Source organism: Anomaloglossus baeobatrachus, chromosome 1 (assembly GCF_048569485.1).
Source record: "Anomaloglossus baeobatrachus isolate aAnoBae1 chromosome 1, aAnoBae1.hap1, whole genome shotgun sequence".
NCBI lineage: Eukaryota > Metazoa > Chordata > Amphibia > Anura > Aromobatidae > Anomaloglossus > Anomaloglossus baeobatrachus.
Window position 1 is genome coordinate 693093605 of NC_134353.1, and position 19342 is coordinate 693112946.

At 45.1% G+C, this 19342-nt stretch overlaps 1 protein-coding gene across 1 annotated transcript in view; it reads left to right on the top strand.

Moving 5' to 3' along the window:
* Positions 1–3384: 3384 nt before the first annotated feature.
* TMEM233 (transmembrane protein 233) overlaps positions 3385–19342 on the top strand; it is a 186394-nt gene continuing 170436 nt past the window's right edge. Inside the window, exon 1 of the mRNA XM_075341744.1 lies at positions 3385–3716. Coding sequence (XP_075197859.1) covers positions 3537–3716 — 180 coding nt within the window. The 5' untranslated portion in view covers positions 3385–3536. The remainder of the gene's footprint in view (positions 3717–19342) is intronic.

Consider the following 19342-nt stretch of genomic DNA (forward strand, 5'->3'; position numbering starts at 1 on the left):
GGCGGATGGACCACGTTTGGGAGTGCGCAGCATGGCGGATGGACCACGTTTGGGAGTGCGCAGCATGGCGGATGGAGCACGTTTGGGAGTGCGCAGCATGGCGGATGGAGCACGTTTGGGAGTGCGCAGCATGGCGGATGGAGCATGATGGGGGTGCGCAGCATGGCGGATGGAGCACGTTTGGGAGTGCGCAGCATGGCGGATGGAGCACTTTTGGGAGTGTGCAGCATGGCGGATAGAGCACGATGGGGAGTGCGCAGCATGGCGGATGAAGCACGTTTGGGAGTGCGCAGCATGGGGGATGGAGCACGTTTGGGAGTGTGCAGCATGGCGGATAGAGCACGATGGGGAGTGCGCAGTATGGCGGATGGAGCACGTTTGGGAGTGCGCAGCATGGCGGATGGAGCACGTTTGGGAGTGTGCAGCATGGCGGATAGAGCACGATGGGGAGTGCGCAGCATGGCGGATGGAGCACGTTTGGGAGTGCGCAGCATGGGGGATGCAGCACGATGGGTAGTGCGCAGTATGGCGGATGGAGCACGTTTGCTCAGCCTCTCTCCTTCCAGCCTCCCTCAGCATCAGCCTCCCCCTCCCAGCCTTCCCCAAGATCAGCCTCTCTGCTCTCAGCCTCCTCCAGCACGCCGTGCTCCTCTGCCGACACTCACCCACACCCGATCGCATCCACTCACCCACACAACCGATCGCATCCACTCACCCACACAACCGATCGCATCCACTCACACACACAACCGATCGCATCCACTCACACACACAACCGATCGCATCCACTCACACACACCCGATCGCATACACTCACAGACACTGACGATATTGCACATACGCGCTGATACTCACAACATCCGGGGATATCACATGCTTCTGGCCATGTGATCCTCCGTCAGGTCCTGGAAGCTCACAGCACAATATCGCCGCCGAGAAGCAAGCGATATCCCAGGATGTTGTGAGTATTTGGATGCGATGTGATGTGTGAGGTATGTGTGAGTGTGATCTGATTTGTGTGTGTGTGTGTGCTGTTATGTGTGTGCTGTTATGTGTGTGCTGTTATGTTATGTATGTTCCGCAGCTGCAGGACCTTGATGTGTGGATGCGATGTGATGTGTGTGTGAGGTGTGTGTGAGAGTGAGTGTGAGCCGGTGTACACTGGTAACTATGATACACATCGGGTAACTAAGGGACCTTAGTTACCCGATGTGTATAATGGTTACCAGCTTTCACGGCCTCCGTTAAGATCCCAGCATCGCAAGGTTATGTCTGGCGCTGCCGGGATCCTAACGGAGCCGGTGTAGAAGCAAGCGATATCCCAGCATGTTGTGATGTGTGAGGTGTGTGTGAGAGTGAGTGTGAGTGTGAGAGTGAGTGTGATCTGATGTGTGTGTACTCACCTGGGAATCGGAGCCCCGTGTCAGTTGGGCGGCCAGAGCGAGCGTGCATTGCGTGAGGGGGGCGGGGCCTGCAGAGAGCCGGGGCGAGAGGCCAATCCGTGTGGGGGGGCGGGGCCATGGCGAGCCCAGCGGCCAATCAGCTTTGTGTCACCGTAAGGACACAATTTCGGAGCATGACAGACAGACAGACAGACAGACAGACAGAATAAGGCAATTATATATATAGATTAGTTTGTGTCTGATGATCCACAATCAGGCCATGGCACAACCCATAAAAAACACCCATTACACAGTTGTCTGAATAAGCACTAAAAGATTAATCCTATCTTAGGCCCCCTTCACATGCACGTGTCTCTTGTACGTGTTAGGTCCGTTCCTGCACGTACCGGAGACACGGGCACACGTTAAAATCAATGGGTCTACACACACGTGCGTGTTTTGCCATGGAATGTGTGTACGTGTGGAGCATACGCGTGTCCGTGTGTTCCACACGTAGACATGTCCACGTTTTCTCCGGCATCACGGGTATCACACGGCCCGCATATGGACCACACGGATGTAGTGTGGATGCGGTCCCGTGTGACACGCGCCGGAGAAAACTCACGTGTTAGAGAAAAAAATAACAATTTTTACTCACCTTCTCCAGCCCTCCTGTCTCTGAGGCTGCTGTCACTTGCTTCCAACCGCCGCTCATTATGCTCATTGCATATTCACTTCACTGCGGCCGGAAGCAGCAGCAGCAGGGAGTCGGCAGGGCTGGAGACCAAAGATCAGCACCACGGACAGCAACGCCAGGGACAGGTGAGTAGAAAGTTCCTGTTCTGCATGTGTTATCACGGATAACACACGGAGAACACACGAAGTGCCATAAACGTGGCTCAAGGAGGGGGAAACGCACCTTTGACATGTCCGTGAAACATGTGCGTGATTTTCACGGACGTGTGAAGGGGGCCTTAAAGGGAATCTGTCAGCAGGTTTTTGCTATGTAAGCTGAAGACAGTATGCTGTATGGGTTAAACAAAAATCAACTATGCCTCTCATCAGGCTTCATGATGTTGTTTACTTAAACTAAAGACTTTATCACTTGGTGAATATCATTCATTGCTAGGTCTAGCGGGCACACGCAGGGCAATCGACCCTGCTGTGAATGACACCTCATTGTCAATGTACAGTCTCTATAGAGAGCGTGGTGTGAGCGGGACAACTCCCTGGGCTCAGCTACATGACTAAAGCTAAAAATTAAGATTGTGTCAGAATGGTTGAGGCCAGTTATCTAAGTGATTCACCATTGCATTCAGAATCTCCTTGCCTACATCATGCTCCTCTCATATGAGGTAGAATAAACCTGCTGACAGATTCCCTTTAAGTTATCATCTATACAGAGGATGTGTGGTTACTTGCTGATTATTGGAAGTCTCACCCACTGAAAGCTCTAGAAATCCTAAACTGTCCCATCACAATAGATAATGGCCACATATGCTTTGCATAGCTGCATTCATTGACTAATGGACTGTTGTAGTCCCATAAACAATGATTGAAGTAATGTGTGACCTGTGTGAACAACAATGTATTTAAAGGTTTCATTTTCTGGATCAGTAGCTTCCCATCAGTCATTTCCCTAGCAATCTGCTAATTATCACTTATCTTGATAACTGAAATGATGATAACTGCTTATGATGCGGATATGCAAACTAAGTACTGTCTAGTCTTGAAAATAAAGGTGTTCACAATTTCATTTTTTTTTCATTTTCTATTCGATATAGCTATACAAACAATATACAAATTGTACAACCAAAGATTAAGATTTTAAATGAAACATACTAATTACAATAATCAATTTGTAATAACATTTATTGAAAACTTCTGTTACAATATATCTGTATGAGCCATCAAGCATCACCAATGATTCAACGTGACAGGCCTGTCTGATCGGCATTTCACTCACGCCTATGTGCATGTCTTGACTTCATGTACTTATAGCCTGGCTTCTGCTCCTTTGCTGATCAGGCATCAGCCGAAATGAGATCACTTCTTCCTTGAACTCCTAACTTGGGTTACACAGCCGCCCCTAAGCCTCAAACTGCACAGCTGAACTTTTCTGGATAGACCAATTTCTAAACACTGAAATTTTCCATGTCTCAAACTCCATGCAATCCAGAAATCAAAAGGGCTTTAGAAGAAAGCCCGGAAACTAACACAGAAGATGGATCCCCTCACGGTCCTATGCCCAGCAATTACCTGATCCTTTCTATATTTTCCTGCTTTTGTCCGGCTTACCCAATAAACATTGTCGCTTTTGTTTTTTCTATAATGGTAAGTACTAATAGTTATTTCTATCATTACCAATATGTAGCCAGATAAATATCATTTCATTCCTCATTAGCCAAAGTACTTTAGTTTTCTAATATGTTTTATTTCAACAATAATATAAATATTATCATTATTAAAATTACTATTATTATTATAATTATTAATGATAAAGTGATAATTCAGCATAACATACTGTGTTCTACTTTATGCTTGTTGACTCACTTTATAAATATAGCTATCTCACCATGTGCCAGCATTAAGCTCAAGACAAGATACAACCAAGTAAAGATACTGCTGTCCTGTAGAGATAAGTCCAGTTCCTTGGAAAATGTATCTGCTTGTTGCATTTTTGGAGAAAACTAATGTTGAGAGTAGAATGTCTTATATCTAGCATGTGTATAATATGGAGAAATGTAATAAAGCTTGGATAATGGTTACCAGGTACATAAAGATGCTTTCAACTTAAATAGCTGTTGTGAAGCATCTTTAAGGGTCCATTTACCCATTATAGAGAGCCACTGGTGGAATGATTGAGGTATTGATGCAACCTAGATTTATTTCTGCGGTGTACATGGAGCAAATGGGACTCTTGGTGGTGCTGGCTTCTGCCATTACATAAGGGGGTGATCTGGACCATCCAGTCCCCATATAGGGGTATAAATGATAGTGTGGATGTGATGAGTGGACCCATGGATGTTCGGGTTTGCCGAGTTCGACCGGACTTTAAAAAAAAAGTTTGATTCAGGACCAAAACTTGACCTGAACTTGAACCTGGATGTCGAACCCCATATTATTCAATGGAGACCGAAACTTGTGTGCTGTAAAATGGTCATAATAAGAGCTAGGGGGCTGCACAAGGAAGCAAAATGCGGGTAAGAGCATGACAATTGCTCTACAAAGAAATTTGGATAGGGAAATGGCTTAAATGGGTTCTATCACCTTCGCAATCATGGTTACATATGAAGTAAATAAAAAAATTACAAATTTTAAGTGTCCCAACAGAGACTGATTTCAGAGTTTTCTAACAGTGTAACAATTCTCAAAACTGCCCTTACATAGCCTACATTCCCAATTCACCCACACAGTCAAGATTGTAAGCGTTCCCCCACAAAGAAACTATTCTCAAAAGGGCCTTACAGAGCCTAATTTCCCAGTTTACCCACCCAATCAAGATTGTTAAAAGTTCCCCCACAGACCAACAATTCTCAAAAAGGCCCCTACAGAGCCTGTATTCCCAGTTTACCCACTAAGTCAAGATTGTTAGGGTTCCCCCACAGAGCAGCAATTTTCAAAAAGGCCCCTACAAAGTCTGTATTATAGCTGTTTGTGCCAGGTCATATTAGAGCTGTACTGCACCAAGTGGTATTAGAGCCAATTAAACCAGCTGGTATTACAACTGTTTACACCAGGCCTTATTAGGGTGGTATTGCACCAGACCATATTAGACCAGCATTGCACCAGGCGGTATTAGAGCTGATTAAAGCAACCGATATTTCAGCTGTTTGCACTAGGCCATATTAGAGCAGTATTGCACCAGGTCGAATTAGACCAGTATTGCATCAGGTGGTATTAGAGCAGTAGTGAACCAGGTTATATTCGATCTGTTTGCACCAGGCGGTCTTAGAGCTGATTAAGCCACTATTTCAGCAGGTGGTATTAGAGCAGTAGTGCACCAAACTATATTTGAGCTGTTTGCACCAGGTGGTATTAGAAATGATTAAAGCAGCCGGTATTACCGCAGTATAGTACCAGGCGGTATTAGATCAGTAGCGCACCAGGCTATATTCGAGCTGTTTGCACCAGGCGGTATTAAAGCAGCTGGTCTTACGGCTATTTGCCATGAGGCTAAATTAAAGCAGTAGTGCACCAGGCCGTATTAGACTAACATTGTGCCAGGCGGTATTAGATCAGTAGTGCACCAGGTGGTATTAGAGCTAATTAAAACAGCCAGTGTTAGGGCACTCTTCACTGCACCCAGATCAGAATACAAAATGGCAGTGCAACCCTTAATCCAACCTTTACATAGGCCAGGTCAAGTGGTGAGCCCGGGAATTACAGCCATGCCAAGACTTGGCATGGCTGTGATGGCTCCGGAAGTGCCCACAGCCTAAAAGCTTGTTGATTAGCTGTGCTGCAGCCTTTCACAAGCTTTATTCAGCTAGCAAACCTAAACAGTCTCACGGACATCCGTTCAGAAGTGAATGTTCAGTACGAACTTTGAACTTTCAGTCCGTGGTCGCTCATCCCTAAAAAATTAAGCTATCAAAGAAACTGATCAGTGTTTTATTTGTTCGGTAAAGTATCTTTTTTATGTCTTGTTGTGTACATAATATTTCTTAACAGGTTGTCTAAATGGTAGGATGTGAAACTTTGTGTTGCTGCCGGTTAAGGATGCTGCATGTTTGCTCTTGGCTGAAGGTTGCAGAGGGGTTATAGATAGTGGAGTATCACTAAACATCTAATGAGAAATCTGCGTTGCAAACTTACTGCGCAATCGTGCTGAAATATGGGCTGCTGGGAAGAGCAGACGAGTTAAAATAAGGGACGCTGTAGCACAAATAATGAAAAGTGTGGGACCTCTACCAATCTATATGACACATACTGTCTTTCAATTCTTGTTTGAGGGATTTTCATCCATTCTTCCTTGGAAAAGTCTTCCAGTTGTGTGAGATTCCTGGGTTATCTTGCATGCACTGCTCTTTTGAGGTCTACCTACAGATTTTCAATGATTTTGATTTCAGAGAATCGCGAGGCCCATTGTACAACCTTCAGCTTGCGCCTTTTGAGGTTGTCTATTATGGATTTTGACGTGTTTAGTATCAGTATCCATCTGCAGAAGACATCATTTTTTTCAACTTCAGCTTTTTTTATAGATGGTATGATGTTTGCATCAAGAACTTGTTGAAATTTCATTGAATTCATTCTTCCCCTTCCCTTTACCTGTGAAATGTTCCCTGTGTCATTGGCTGCAACACAACCCCAAAGCATAATTGATCCATCCCGCTTAATGGTTGGTGAGATATTCTTTTCATGAAATTCTGTTCCCTTTTTTCACCACACTTACTTTTTGATCAATTTGGCTAAAGAGTTCTATTTTAACCTCATTGGTCCACAGCAATGGTTTCCAAAATGCATCAGGCTTGTTTAGATGTTCTTTTGCATACTTCTGACACTGAATTTTAGGGTGAGGACCCAGGAGAGGTTTTCTTCTGATGACACTTCCAATAATAGTAGTACAATGGACCATAACTCCAGAGTCTGCCAAATTTTCCTAAAAGAAAAAACAAAAAGGGAGCGCAATGAGGAGCACCTATGAGGTAATTGATGCTGAAGGATTAAAATTCGCTGCTCACCTAAACAGGTTGTGAACCCCCCGCACAACCCCAGTGTTGGCCTAATTAACGTGGAGAGATTTCTGCAGTCCTCTGTCAAGCGCTGCTGCTGGAAAACGATCATCCAGAATCATGTGATCACACACAGGGCTGCGTCACCACAGATCCTGTGGTCTCCAAGTTGTTACACCCGGTGTCCAGCAGAGGGAGTTCCAAATCAACTGAGTGATCTCCTTCCTCTATGCAGCTCCTGCCAAGCTTCCCAACAAGGGAATGTATACAAGAAACAAAAGAAGTCAGTCTGGTGGAGCACTAATAAGGAAAAGAGACCAAAGGATTTTTTAAAAAATTACCCAAACCTTATATGCCACAATGCGTTTCGACAACCAGTATGTTGTCTTCCCCAGGTGATATAAGAGAACCTTTTCCTAAAGGCCTTTTGCAGTCAAGCAGGAGTTCTGATTTGCCTCTGTAGCAATCCTATGAGCAGCTTTCACAGAATTTTTGCTCAGTCTTCCAGACCTTATCTTGACCTCCACTGTTGCTGTTAACTGCCATTTCTTAATTACATTTTGAACTGAGGACAGGGCAACTAGAAAACACTTAGCTATTTTCTTATAGCCTTCTCCAGCTTTGTGAGCCTCCACCATTTTCATTTTCAGAGTGCTAGGCAGTTGCTTAGAATAATCCTGGTTCCCTTCATTTCATAATGTTCTCCATCCTGGCCCCCTTTATTTAATAATGTTGCATATCCAGGCCCCCATTATTTAATAATGTCTCCCATCCTAGGCTCCTATGTTCCCCCATACTGGTCCCCTATGGTCCTTCATCCATGGGTGTGGACCGCGGTATTTTTTCTCCTCTTTATTCTCAGTCTTTTGGGTGCTCTATTTGGTCTATTCATTATGCACATGTGCATGTAGAGCTGTCTGAGGACATACATTGCTGTTTAGTATTTTGTGTCTTCTACCCTCAACTTGGCTGTGTATGTTTACACTGGTTGTATGTATTAGATCATTGAGTTGATTATAAGGGTTTTTTTCAGCATGTATAATGTTATTGTGACATTCTCTCTGCACTGTGCATTTTATTGAAAATGATTTTCACCCTTATTGGAGCTTAATCTGCATATATTTCCTGTGCATTATTGATTTGAGGAGTCAAGGTTATTTGTATTATTCATATATATTGCAGTACTATCTGTAATTGCATCATGTGTGTCTTATTCTCTATGAAATGTTTTAATTGTTTTTATGATATTTTGCACAATGATTAAAGCTATTTTGCACTTGATTTTGAGGTCCTTGGTTGTATAAATTTTACAATGTGCCATTTTTGGTTATATATGCATTAGCTTGCCACATATTGAAATTAGACCAGTGCAGGTTTACACGCGCTCCTTTTTTCTTTTTTTGTTTTCAGTGTTGCTATTGAGGCATTTGCACGATTTTTCAGGCGGTGCAAATCCAAATTCTTTTTTGGATGTGTTAGCCACGTCCATCAAAGCAGGAGGATATGATTAGCAGCAGAGAGGAGGGACAGATGCAGCAGCAAGGAAGTCCATCGAACCAGACAACTTTAATTTGCATACAGTGTAGGAGCATATCAAATGGTATTTTGGGGGTATACAGGGGGAGTCAGGTGCTAATAGACATGTTTGTGGAATGCTGCAAAAAACAGTTAAAAGTGGTGGCATTTGTTTATAGGGTCAAAAACTGGTGACAGGTTCCCTTTAAAAACTATCTTCAGTATAAAGAAGAATAAGGACTCTTGGACATTATTACATGGCCCCACAGAGCCCCTAATCTCATCATTATATAGTCTGTCTGGGATTATGTGAAAAAACAGAAGTCTTTGCACAATCCAAAATCTACAGATGTTACTAGTTCTACAAGATGTATGTGTCATGAGTATGTCATGTCCACAAGTTATACCTTGTAATGGAGTGGATTTACTTTCTCTTTATGCTGAAAGGGTTAAGGAATTTTTCCCTGCTGGTTGAGATTACTCTTAGCCTTAGGGGCACTTTGCACGTTGCGACATCGCTACTGCGATATCGTCAGGGTAAAATCGAAAGTGACGCACATCCGGCGCCAGTAACGACGTTGCAACGTGTAAAGCCTAGATGCACCGATAAACTATCGCAATAGCATCGAAAATCGGTGATCTGTGTAGCGTCGGTCATTTCCATAATGTCGCACCAATAGGAGGTACGATGTTGTTCCTCGTTCCTGCGGCAGCACACATCTCTGTGTGTGAAGCCGCAGGAGCAAGGAACATCTCCTTACCTGCCTCCACCGGCTATGCGGAAGGAAGGAGGTGGGCGGGATGTTTACGTCCCGCTCATCTTCGCCCCTCCGCTTCTATTGGCCGCCTGCCGTGTGACGTCGCTGTGACGCCGCACGACCCGTCCCCTTAGGAAGGAGGTGGATCGCCGGCCAGAGCAACGTCGCAGTACAGGTAAGTGAGTGTGAAGCTGCCGTAGCGATAATGTTCGCTATGGCAGCTATCACAAGATATCGCATGTGCGACGGGGGCGGATACTATCGTGCTTGGCATCGCTATCATCGGCTAGTGATGTCGCAGCATGCAAAGTACCCTTTAGGACGCTTTTCCATCTGCGATTTCCTGGTGCGAATGCGATCCAATAAAAAATTGGATTGCACTCGCACCAGTGTTAAACAATGAGACAGTTTCCTCAGTCTCGTTTTTTCTCCACACGAATTGGGCTCTCAGTGCAATCGCAGCATGCATGAGTCTCGGCTCACGTGTATGTAAAATCGCACTGCACTCGGATGTTATGCAACTGCAGTGCGGTGTATGCAGAGACAGACAGCGGAGGAGATGGGGAGAAAGTGCTCCCTCCATCTTCTCCGCTCCTATGATGTGATCGCAAGATCGCATCACAGTTGCATGACCCTCGGCTGACACCGCAGCAGAGGGTCATTAGCATATCGCTTCCGATGCTCCTGCATCGGAAGCGGAACGCAAGTGGAAAAATGCCCTTAATTACAGCCACAGCATTTTGCCATCACGCCCTTCTACTATACATATCCACTCCTCACTTTACTCCATGCCGTGATAAATATCCTCTATATTGACCACGTTGAAAGAGCTCATCTCTGTATAGTTGTGGTGTAATTTCAGTTGCAGCTGCAAAGTCTCCTGCTGAAGAAATTAAGAAGTGCTTTTTGCTATGTCTTTCCCCACCCATTTGTCTTACCTTCCTTTGTGTTGTTTTATTTTAATAGTGGGATTCTTATCCTGCTGGCCAACACCGTAGACAGGGTAAATTCAGAGTCAGCAAGGGCCTAGGCATGTGATGGGGGACGGAGGGAAGGATCCATCTAGGGATGTTAGGGAAGGCAGGGATCAGCCACAGGTGAGTGTGAGGTGTTGACACCTCTCCCTATTGCCAGGGCCTTTCTTTACATCTTCCCTGGTTATCCCTCTGCGTTGCACTTCAACAACTTTCCTGCCAGGTTCATTACAAAACTGTGCAATTATACCCAAAAGAATTGATGTTTTGATGCCATTATAAAAGCAGTGGTAGTAACAGCAATTATTAATTTGATTTAGATGTCTCTTTTGTTCATTCACTTTTCATTTTGTTAATTAATAACTAGGTACTATAAACACTTCTACACCGTGTGCAGAATTATTAGGCAAGTTGTATTTTAAAGGATTGAAGATTTTTTTTTATTATTGATCAACAACTATGTTCTCAATCAACCCAAAAGACTCATAAATATCAAAGTTTAATATTTTTGGAAGTTGGAGTGGGTTTTTTTAGATTTGGCAATCTTAGGAGGATATCTGTTTGTGCAGGTAACTATTACTGTGCAGAATTATTAGGCAACTTAATAAAAACCAAATATATTTCCATCTCACTTGTTTATTTTCACCAGGTAAACCAATATAACTGCACAAAATTTAGAAATAAACATTTCTGACATGCAAAAACAAAACCCCAAAAAATTAGTGACCAATATAGCTACATTTCTTTATGATGACACCCAACAGCCTACCATCCATAGATTCTGTCAGTTGCTTGATTTGTTTACGATCAACATTACATGCAGCAGCCACCACAGCTTACCACACACTGTTCCAAGACGTGTACTGTTTTCCCTCCGTGTAGATCTCACATTTTATGAGGGACCACATGGGGTTCAGATCAGGTGAACAAGGGGGCCATGTCATTATTTTTTCATCTTTTAGACCTTTACTGGCCAGCTATGCTGTGGAGTAGTTGGATGCATGTGATGGAGCATTGTCCTGCATGAAAATCATGTTTTTCTTGAACCATACCGACTTCTTCCTGTACCACTGCTTGAAGAAGTTGTCTTCCAGAAACTGTCAGTAGGTTTGGGAGTTGAGCTTCACTCCATCCTCAACCCAAAAAGGTCCCACAAGTTCATCTTTGATGATACCAGCCCATACCAGTACCCCACCTCCACCTTGCGGGCATCTGAGTCGGAGTGGAGCTCTCTGCCCTTTACAGATCCAGCCTCTGGCCCATCCATCTGGCCCATCAAGAGTCACTCTCATTTCATCAGTCCATAAAACCTTTGAAAAATCAATCTTAAGATATTTCTTGGCCCAGTCTTGATGTTTTATCTTATGTTTCTTGTTCAAAGGTGGTCATTTTTCAGCCTTCCTTACCTTGGCCATGTCTCTGAGTATGGCACACCTTGTGCTTTTTAATACTCCAGTAACATTGCAGCTCTGAAATATGGCCAAAGTGGTGGCAAATGGCATCTTGGCAGCTTCATGCTTGATTTATCTCAATTCATGGGCAGTTATATTGCACCTTTTTGCCCAACAAGCTTTTTGACACCCTGTTAGCTATTTGCCATGAAACGCTTGATTTTTCGGTGATCACGCTTCAAAAGTTTGCCAATTTCAAGATTGCTGCATTCCTCTTCAACACATCTCACAATTTTGGACTTTTTAGAGCCCGTCAAATGTCTCTTCTTAGGCTATGTGCGCACAGTGCGTTTTTCGCGGCGTTTTTGAGCGTTTTTCAGGTGCGTTTTTGGCCTCAAAACTGCATGACTTTGCTTCCCCAGCAAAGTCTATGAGTTTTCATTTTTGCTGTCCGCACACAACTTTTTTTTTAAGCTGCGTTTTTGAGCTTAAAAAAAAAATGGACATGTCAATTCTTTCCTGCGTTTTTCTGCGTTTTCCCCCCATGCAATGCATTGGAAAAACGCAGCAAAACGCAGAGATCAAAAACGCAGCAAAACGCAGCCCAAAAACGCACCAAATCGCAGTAAAAACGCATGCGTTTTTTGACGCGGGTGCGTTTTTGTGCGTTTTTAGCTGCCAAAAACGCACAAAAACGCAGCGTCAAAAAAACGCAGTGTGTGAACTTAGCCTTACCCATTTTGCTAAAAGAAAGGAAGTTGTCTAATAATTAAACACACCTTTATAGGGTGTTGATGTCATTACACCAGACCCCCTCCTCATTACGGAGATGCACATCACCTGATTTACTTAATTGGTAGTTGACTCTCAAGCCTATACAGCTTGGAGTAGGACAACATGTATAAAAAGTATCATGTGATCAAAATACTCATTTGCCTAATAATTCTGCACACAGTGTATTTTTTAAAGCATTTTAATTTTGCAGCATTTTTTCCACGTCTGCCTTAAACTTTTGCACAGTACTTATATGTGACACATTTGTACATATAACAAACATTTTGACAATCCATGACATTATACAAACTCAATATTAAATTAGTCATTTGTAGGATTTTCGCAGTCTGTAGGCAGACTAGGGGAGAATTTAGACATTCTAAAGCCTGCTTTACACGTTGCAATTAGTTGTACAATCGCATTTGCGATGTGACACGCCCAAGTTGCATACGGGATCTTATGAGATCGCATGTAGGTCGTTCATTTGCTGTCACACGTGCGTTAGTAGTCTATGTTAAATTGATCAATTTTGTGTGCGATCCTAGATCATGTGTTCTGTGATGTATGCATTGGGCACCCTTTTTTTTTTTTTAAATTTATTGACTTGCCAAGCGTGTGTAATGTGTAGGGATGCGTTTTTACTATGTCATCTGCCATTCAGCTCTGCTACATGGCCGCTGACAGCAGACACAGACAGCCATGTAGCAGAGCTGAATGGGAGATGACAGCAGACACAGACAGAGCCGCACGATCAGAATGAACTCGGGTTAACTTCACCCGACTTCATTGTCATGCTGCGGCTCTGTCTGTGTCGCGTCCTGATTAGCGGTCACCAGTGAAGGGCTCACCGGTGACCGCTAATCCCCTGAGTAACTGAATTGAGCAGCCCTCTCTCATACATATACTCACTGATCCCCGATCCCCAGCGCGGCGCTGCACGGCATTCACACTGCTCCGGCGGCTTTTACTATTTTGAAAAAGCCAGCCGCCCATTAAACAATCGCGTATTCCCTGCTTTCCCCGCCCACCGGCACCTATGATTGGTTGCAGTGAGACACGCCCCCACGCTGAGTGACAGGTGTCTCACTGCACCCAATCACAGCAGCCGGTGGGCGTGTCTATACTGTGCAGTGAAATAAATAATTAAATAATTAAAAAAAACGGCGTGCGGTCCCCCCCAATTTTAAAACCAGACAGATAAAGCCATACGGCTGAAGGCTGGTATTCCCAGGATGGGGAGCTCCACGTTATGGGGAGCCCCCCAGCCTAACAATATCAGCCAACAGTCGCCCAGAATTGCCGCATACATTATATGCGACAGTGCTGGGACTGTACCCGGCTCTTCCCGATTTGCCCTGGTGCGCTGGCAAATCAGGGTAATAAGGAGTTATTGGCAGCCCATAGCGGCCACTAAATCCTAGATTAATCATGTCAGGCGTCTCCCCGAGATACCTTCCATGATTAATCTGTAAGTGACAGTAAATAAACACACACACACGAAAAAATCCTTTATTACAAATAAAAAACACTAACACATTCCCTGGTTCACCACTTTAATAAGCCCGAAAAAGCCCTCCATGTCCGGCGTAATCCACGGACCTCCAGCGTCGCCTCCATCTCTGCCGCATGGAGGTGACCGGAGCTGCTGAAGATACCGCAGCTCCTGTCACCTCCACGCAGCAACTGAAGACAGCCGCGCAATCAGCTGAGCTGTCACTGAGGTTACCTGGATCCAGCGGTGGATGCAGCGGTGGTCGCGGGTAACCTCAGTGACAGGTCAGCTGATCGCGCTACTCACCGCCGCTCCGGTCAGCTCCATGCAGCAACTAAGGTGAGTAGCGCAATCAGCTGAGCTGTCAGTGAGGTCACTCGCGGCCACCGCTGTTTCCAGTGACAGCGGGTAACCTCAGTGACAGCTCAGCTGATCGCGCAGCTGTCTTCAGTTGCTGCGTGGAGGTGACCGGAGCGGCGGTGTCTTCAGCAGCTCCGGTCACCTCCATGCAGCAGAGCTGGAGGCGACGCTGGAGGTCCGTGGATTATGCCGGACATGGAGGGCTTTTTCGGGCTTATTAAAGTGGTGAACCAGGGTATGTTTGTGTTTTTTATTTCTAATAAAGGATTTTTTCGGGTGTGTGTGTTTATTTACTGTCACTTACAGATTAATCATGGAAGGTTTCTCGGGGAGACGCCTGACATGATTAATCTAGGATTTAGTGACAGCTATGGGCTGCCAATAACTCCTTATTAACCCGATTTGCCAACGCACCAGGGCAAATCGGGAAGAGCCGGGTACAGTCCCAGAACTGTCACATATAATGTATGCGGCAATTCTGGGCGGCTGTTGGCTGATATTGTTAGGCTGGGGGGCTCCCCATAACGTGGAGCTCCCCATCCTGAGAATACCAGCCTTCAGCCGTATGGCTTTATCTGGCTGGTTTTAAAATTGGGGGGACCGCACGCCGTTTTTTTTAATTATTTAATTATTTATTTCACTGCACATAGACACGCCCACCGGCTGCTGTGTTTGGGTGCAGTGAGACACCTGTCACTCAGCGTGGGGGCGTGTCTCACTGCAACCAATCATAGGCGCCGGTGGGCGGGGAAAGCAGGGAATACGAGATTGTTTAATGAGCGGCCGGCTTTTTCAAAATAGTAAAAGCCGTCGGAGCAGTGTGAATGCCGTGCAGCGCCACGCCGGGGATCGGGGATCAATGAGTATGAGAGAGGGGGTAAGAGGGATAGACTGACATGGACAGAGAGAGAGGGACAGAGATAGTGACCGACTTACAGAGATTAGTGAATGACAGACATTGGGAGGCGCTTCAGAACGCAGCTTTTCAGCTGCGCTCTGAAGCAGACCTTTTTTAAGCTGCGGTGCAGAGCGCACACCTGCGCACATAGCCACAGACATCAAAATCGTATGAGGGATGTCACACGTTTCAATTGACTAAGTTCGTGCAACAAAACGTTCAATTCTAGACAAAGATATGATGTGTTTGCGATCAACGGTTTTGCGTTCAATCCTGATCGCACTTAGGTGTCACACGCAGATACCTCACAAACGATGCCGGATGTGCGTCACTTACAACTTGACCCCAACGACGGATTGTGAGATATATTGAAGCGTGTAAAGCGGGCTTAACAGAAAGCTCTTACCTTTAGAGCTATACCAATTTGTCAGCAATCTCCTTATTTTCATTTTAGGACCAATGACACCAGAACTGATAACACTATTGTACAATCATTTTAAAGACCAAAGAAGAAACTCCTACAAACAGTTTTTATTACTTGAATGATTAAAAGATAATTATAAAAAAGTGTGTAGCTTTGAAAATGTCCACAACAATTCAGACAAGGTCATGTGAGGTGAGTGCAACAGAGGGCAAAACAGCTAGTGAGTGGGTAGTGGAATATTGTTTTAATATCAGCCGACAGGCATAGTAGCCAACTTTCTAGATGGTAGTGGCATAAATGTTCTACCAGGGGACTATCTGTTCCCTCTCTTTTGCCTACTTACCAGCAGAGGTGCACAATACTGTTTTGGGGTACCCCCCGCTCTTCGCCGGCTGTCCCTGTTCTATCCCTCAATTACTGTTGTTGCCAAGATAGGCAACCACCACCAAGGAAGAAATAAATAGTGCCAAATCATCTCAGGTCAGTATTGTAGATTCAAAATGGTTTCCATAAAAATGAATGGTGACCACTACCCAGCTACCCAGAATAATTTATCCTAGAGGCCGAGTAAGGAAAAGCAAGGTTGAAGCACAAATATCAATACCACTAAACTGAAGGCCTAAATAGATAAATCAAGATCCCAGCAAGGAATAACTTATCTGCTGGGATCATCTAGAGAAGATTCCGACGCATTTCCCCCCCCCCTATATTTTAGGGGTTCATCAGGGGAAATTCAGTGGATTTAATGATAGATCCAAATAGCACAATGGTCATGTAAATAGAAAATCTATAACTCACCATAGATATTCACATGTCTAGCTATCGGCGTATCGTGTTTATGTACAATATCACCTAAATGCTCCCCTATTCGTATGCTAAATTATCGCTTGGTCTTACCAATGTACTTTAGAGGGCATGTACATGTGCATCTATATACCAGTCCCTCAGTCCGGCAGTTCTCAAAAATCCTTAATATAGAACTCTCTTCCAGAATGCAAGTTGGAGAAAGTCTTACCCTGTTCTTTGTAAGGGAAGAATTTTCAAGTTCCACATCTGAATGTGCGAATAGGCATTCTATCAAGCCATGTGCCTGAAGATTTACCTGACACAACGTGGCTATGTACCACATAATCCTTAATTGTCCTCCCCCTCCTATAGGTAACACTAGGATATGGGGTGATGAACTCGCTGATGTTTGGTCCGATCTAAGAATGCCCCAATGTCGTCTTGGGATATGCATCATTTTGTCATTCTGGTCATCATTAGAGATGAGCGAACCGGTCGCGGTTCGGCTCGAGTTCGGTCCGCCGAACGGAGGTCTCGTTCAAGTTCGGTGAACCGGTTCGGCGAACCGCTCAAACCCATAGGAAACAGTGGGAGGCAATCACAAACACATAAAAACACCTAGAAAACACCCTCAAAGGTGTCCAAAAAGTGACAAACAACTCACAACACAACACAAACACATGGGAAAGTGACAAGGACATATACTCATGCGAAAACAAAAGAGCTAGACAAGGAAAAAGAGGAGGAAACACAGATATATGGGTATATGCAGGGGAACATCGATGCCATTACTGTGCAACTTGAGCCTTGCTCATTTTAGGCTTCCAATCTGGATAAATTGCCTGAGCTTGCCACATATGCCTTGGGGATCTTGTCGTGTCCCGCAGCCAGCGTTCTCTCGGAACGTGTCTTCAGTGCTGCTGGGGGTGTGCTGACAGATAACCACACGCGTCTGTCCACTTAGAATGTGGAAATACTAACGTTCACCAATATGAGGAAGTCATGGGTCACAGAGGACTTTTCTTCCCCTGGGTCATCCAGGGGAGGCAAAAGGCACGCGTATTTTTGAGAGTGCTTCATGCAAAGCATCTTTTTCATCTTGAAAATGGGGGTCAACTGATGCCAGTCAAGTGGGGTGTGTGTGGCCCAATTAGTGGAAACGAGGGAGACTGTGGTTGGAGTCCCCTAGCTTTTGAAAAAAGAACAAAGATGAACAAGTCATGGCTCTCAGAGGAATTTTCTTCACCTGGGTCAGCCAGGGGAGGCGAAAGGCACACGTATTTTGGATAGTGCTTCATGCAAAGCATCTTTTTCATCTTGAAAATGGGGGTCAACTGATGCCAGTCAAGTGGGGTGTGTGTGGCCCAATTAGTTGAAATGAGGGAGACTGTGGTTGGAGTCCCCTCGCTTTTGAAAAAAGAACCAAGATGAACAAGTCATGGCTCTCAGAGGACTTTTCTTCCCCTGGGTCAGCCAGGGGAGGCGAAAGGCACGCGCATTTTGGATAGTGCTTCATGCAAAGCATCTTTGTAAGCTTGAAAATGGGGGTCAACTGATGCCAGTCAAGTGGGGTGTGTGTGGACCAATTTTTCAATTTTTGGAACTGTGGTTGGAGTCCCCTTGCTGTGTTTTACATGCTTTTAGAAGGGCATGACATGGGCATGACATGACTTAGAGGTTGACTTTCAGCATCTGCAAACTGTTGGCTGCTAAAATGCTGCCTTTCCAACCTTTTTAACCGAGGATTTTCAAGACCTTATGCCCATCGCAGTGCCCCAAGAGCCAATGCCCAGGCGCCACTCCTTCTCCAACAAAGGCATGCCCGCGCTACACCAGCATGTCGCACCAAATATCACCGCTTATTTGAGAAACTCTGTGTGACAGGGTGCATTTCACCACAGATACTTGGCCCAGTAAGCATGGACAGGGGCGTTACATGTCGCTGACTGGGAACTGGGTAACTATGGTGATAGATGGAGAAGTGTCTGCTGTACAAGTCTTTCCATCCCCACGAGTTGTGTGTTTCAATCCTTCCTCTGTATGTACAAGTTCCTCCACTGTTTCTGACTCATCAACCTCGTGTTGTTCCTGCACCTCAGCCCAAACCCTGTGTGGTCATGCCACCCTTCCTTGTAACTGCACCCAAGGAATCCCACACACCTCCTTATTATGCTGGCAGCAGAGCTCAAGGCCATCAGGCGGTCAAATGTTTACTTTGAAATGTAGGAGAAATGTGAGACACCGCTGAGGAGTTGTGGACGGTTAGCTCTGTAGAATGAGACCGAGTTTCATCAATGGTTGTCTCCACTCAACCAGCAGCCAGGGAATGCCGGGTGCGACAATGATGCTAAACAGTCTGCGGCCCTTCTTCAGGGAAATGTGACACACGTGCATTGTATGGCTCACGTGTTGAATCCGAATCTCCAGCAATTTTTAAAACACTATCCCGGCCTACATGTCCTTCTGTCGAGGGCACGGTGTAACGCCTGCCTGGATCGACACACTCAGACGGGCTGTAAAGGATAGGCTATAGGGAACCCACTCACCAAGCTGGACCCTCAGAACCCTGAAACCCTTTAACCCCTATACAGTGATTTTGAATTACACAGGGCCCAAGGTGATCAATACCTGTGGAAGGCTGCAGTTCCAGAGAATAGTAGTCATGCAGGGTCAAAACATTAATTGAGGAAGAGGAACAGAATGGGAGGGACAGGACTTAATCAGAAAACAAGCAGAGGTGAAATGCAAATCGGCCAATGAGGTACCTAAACAGCAAGCAGGAAAAGTAGTCAGGTAACAAGCACACAAAGTCATAAAACTAAACTGGGGGTAACAGTAACCAGAGGTTCATAGCTATCTCTGGCAGTGGTCTTCAGACAGGAGGGGTGTTGTGTCTTCCCATTGGTTGTAGCT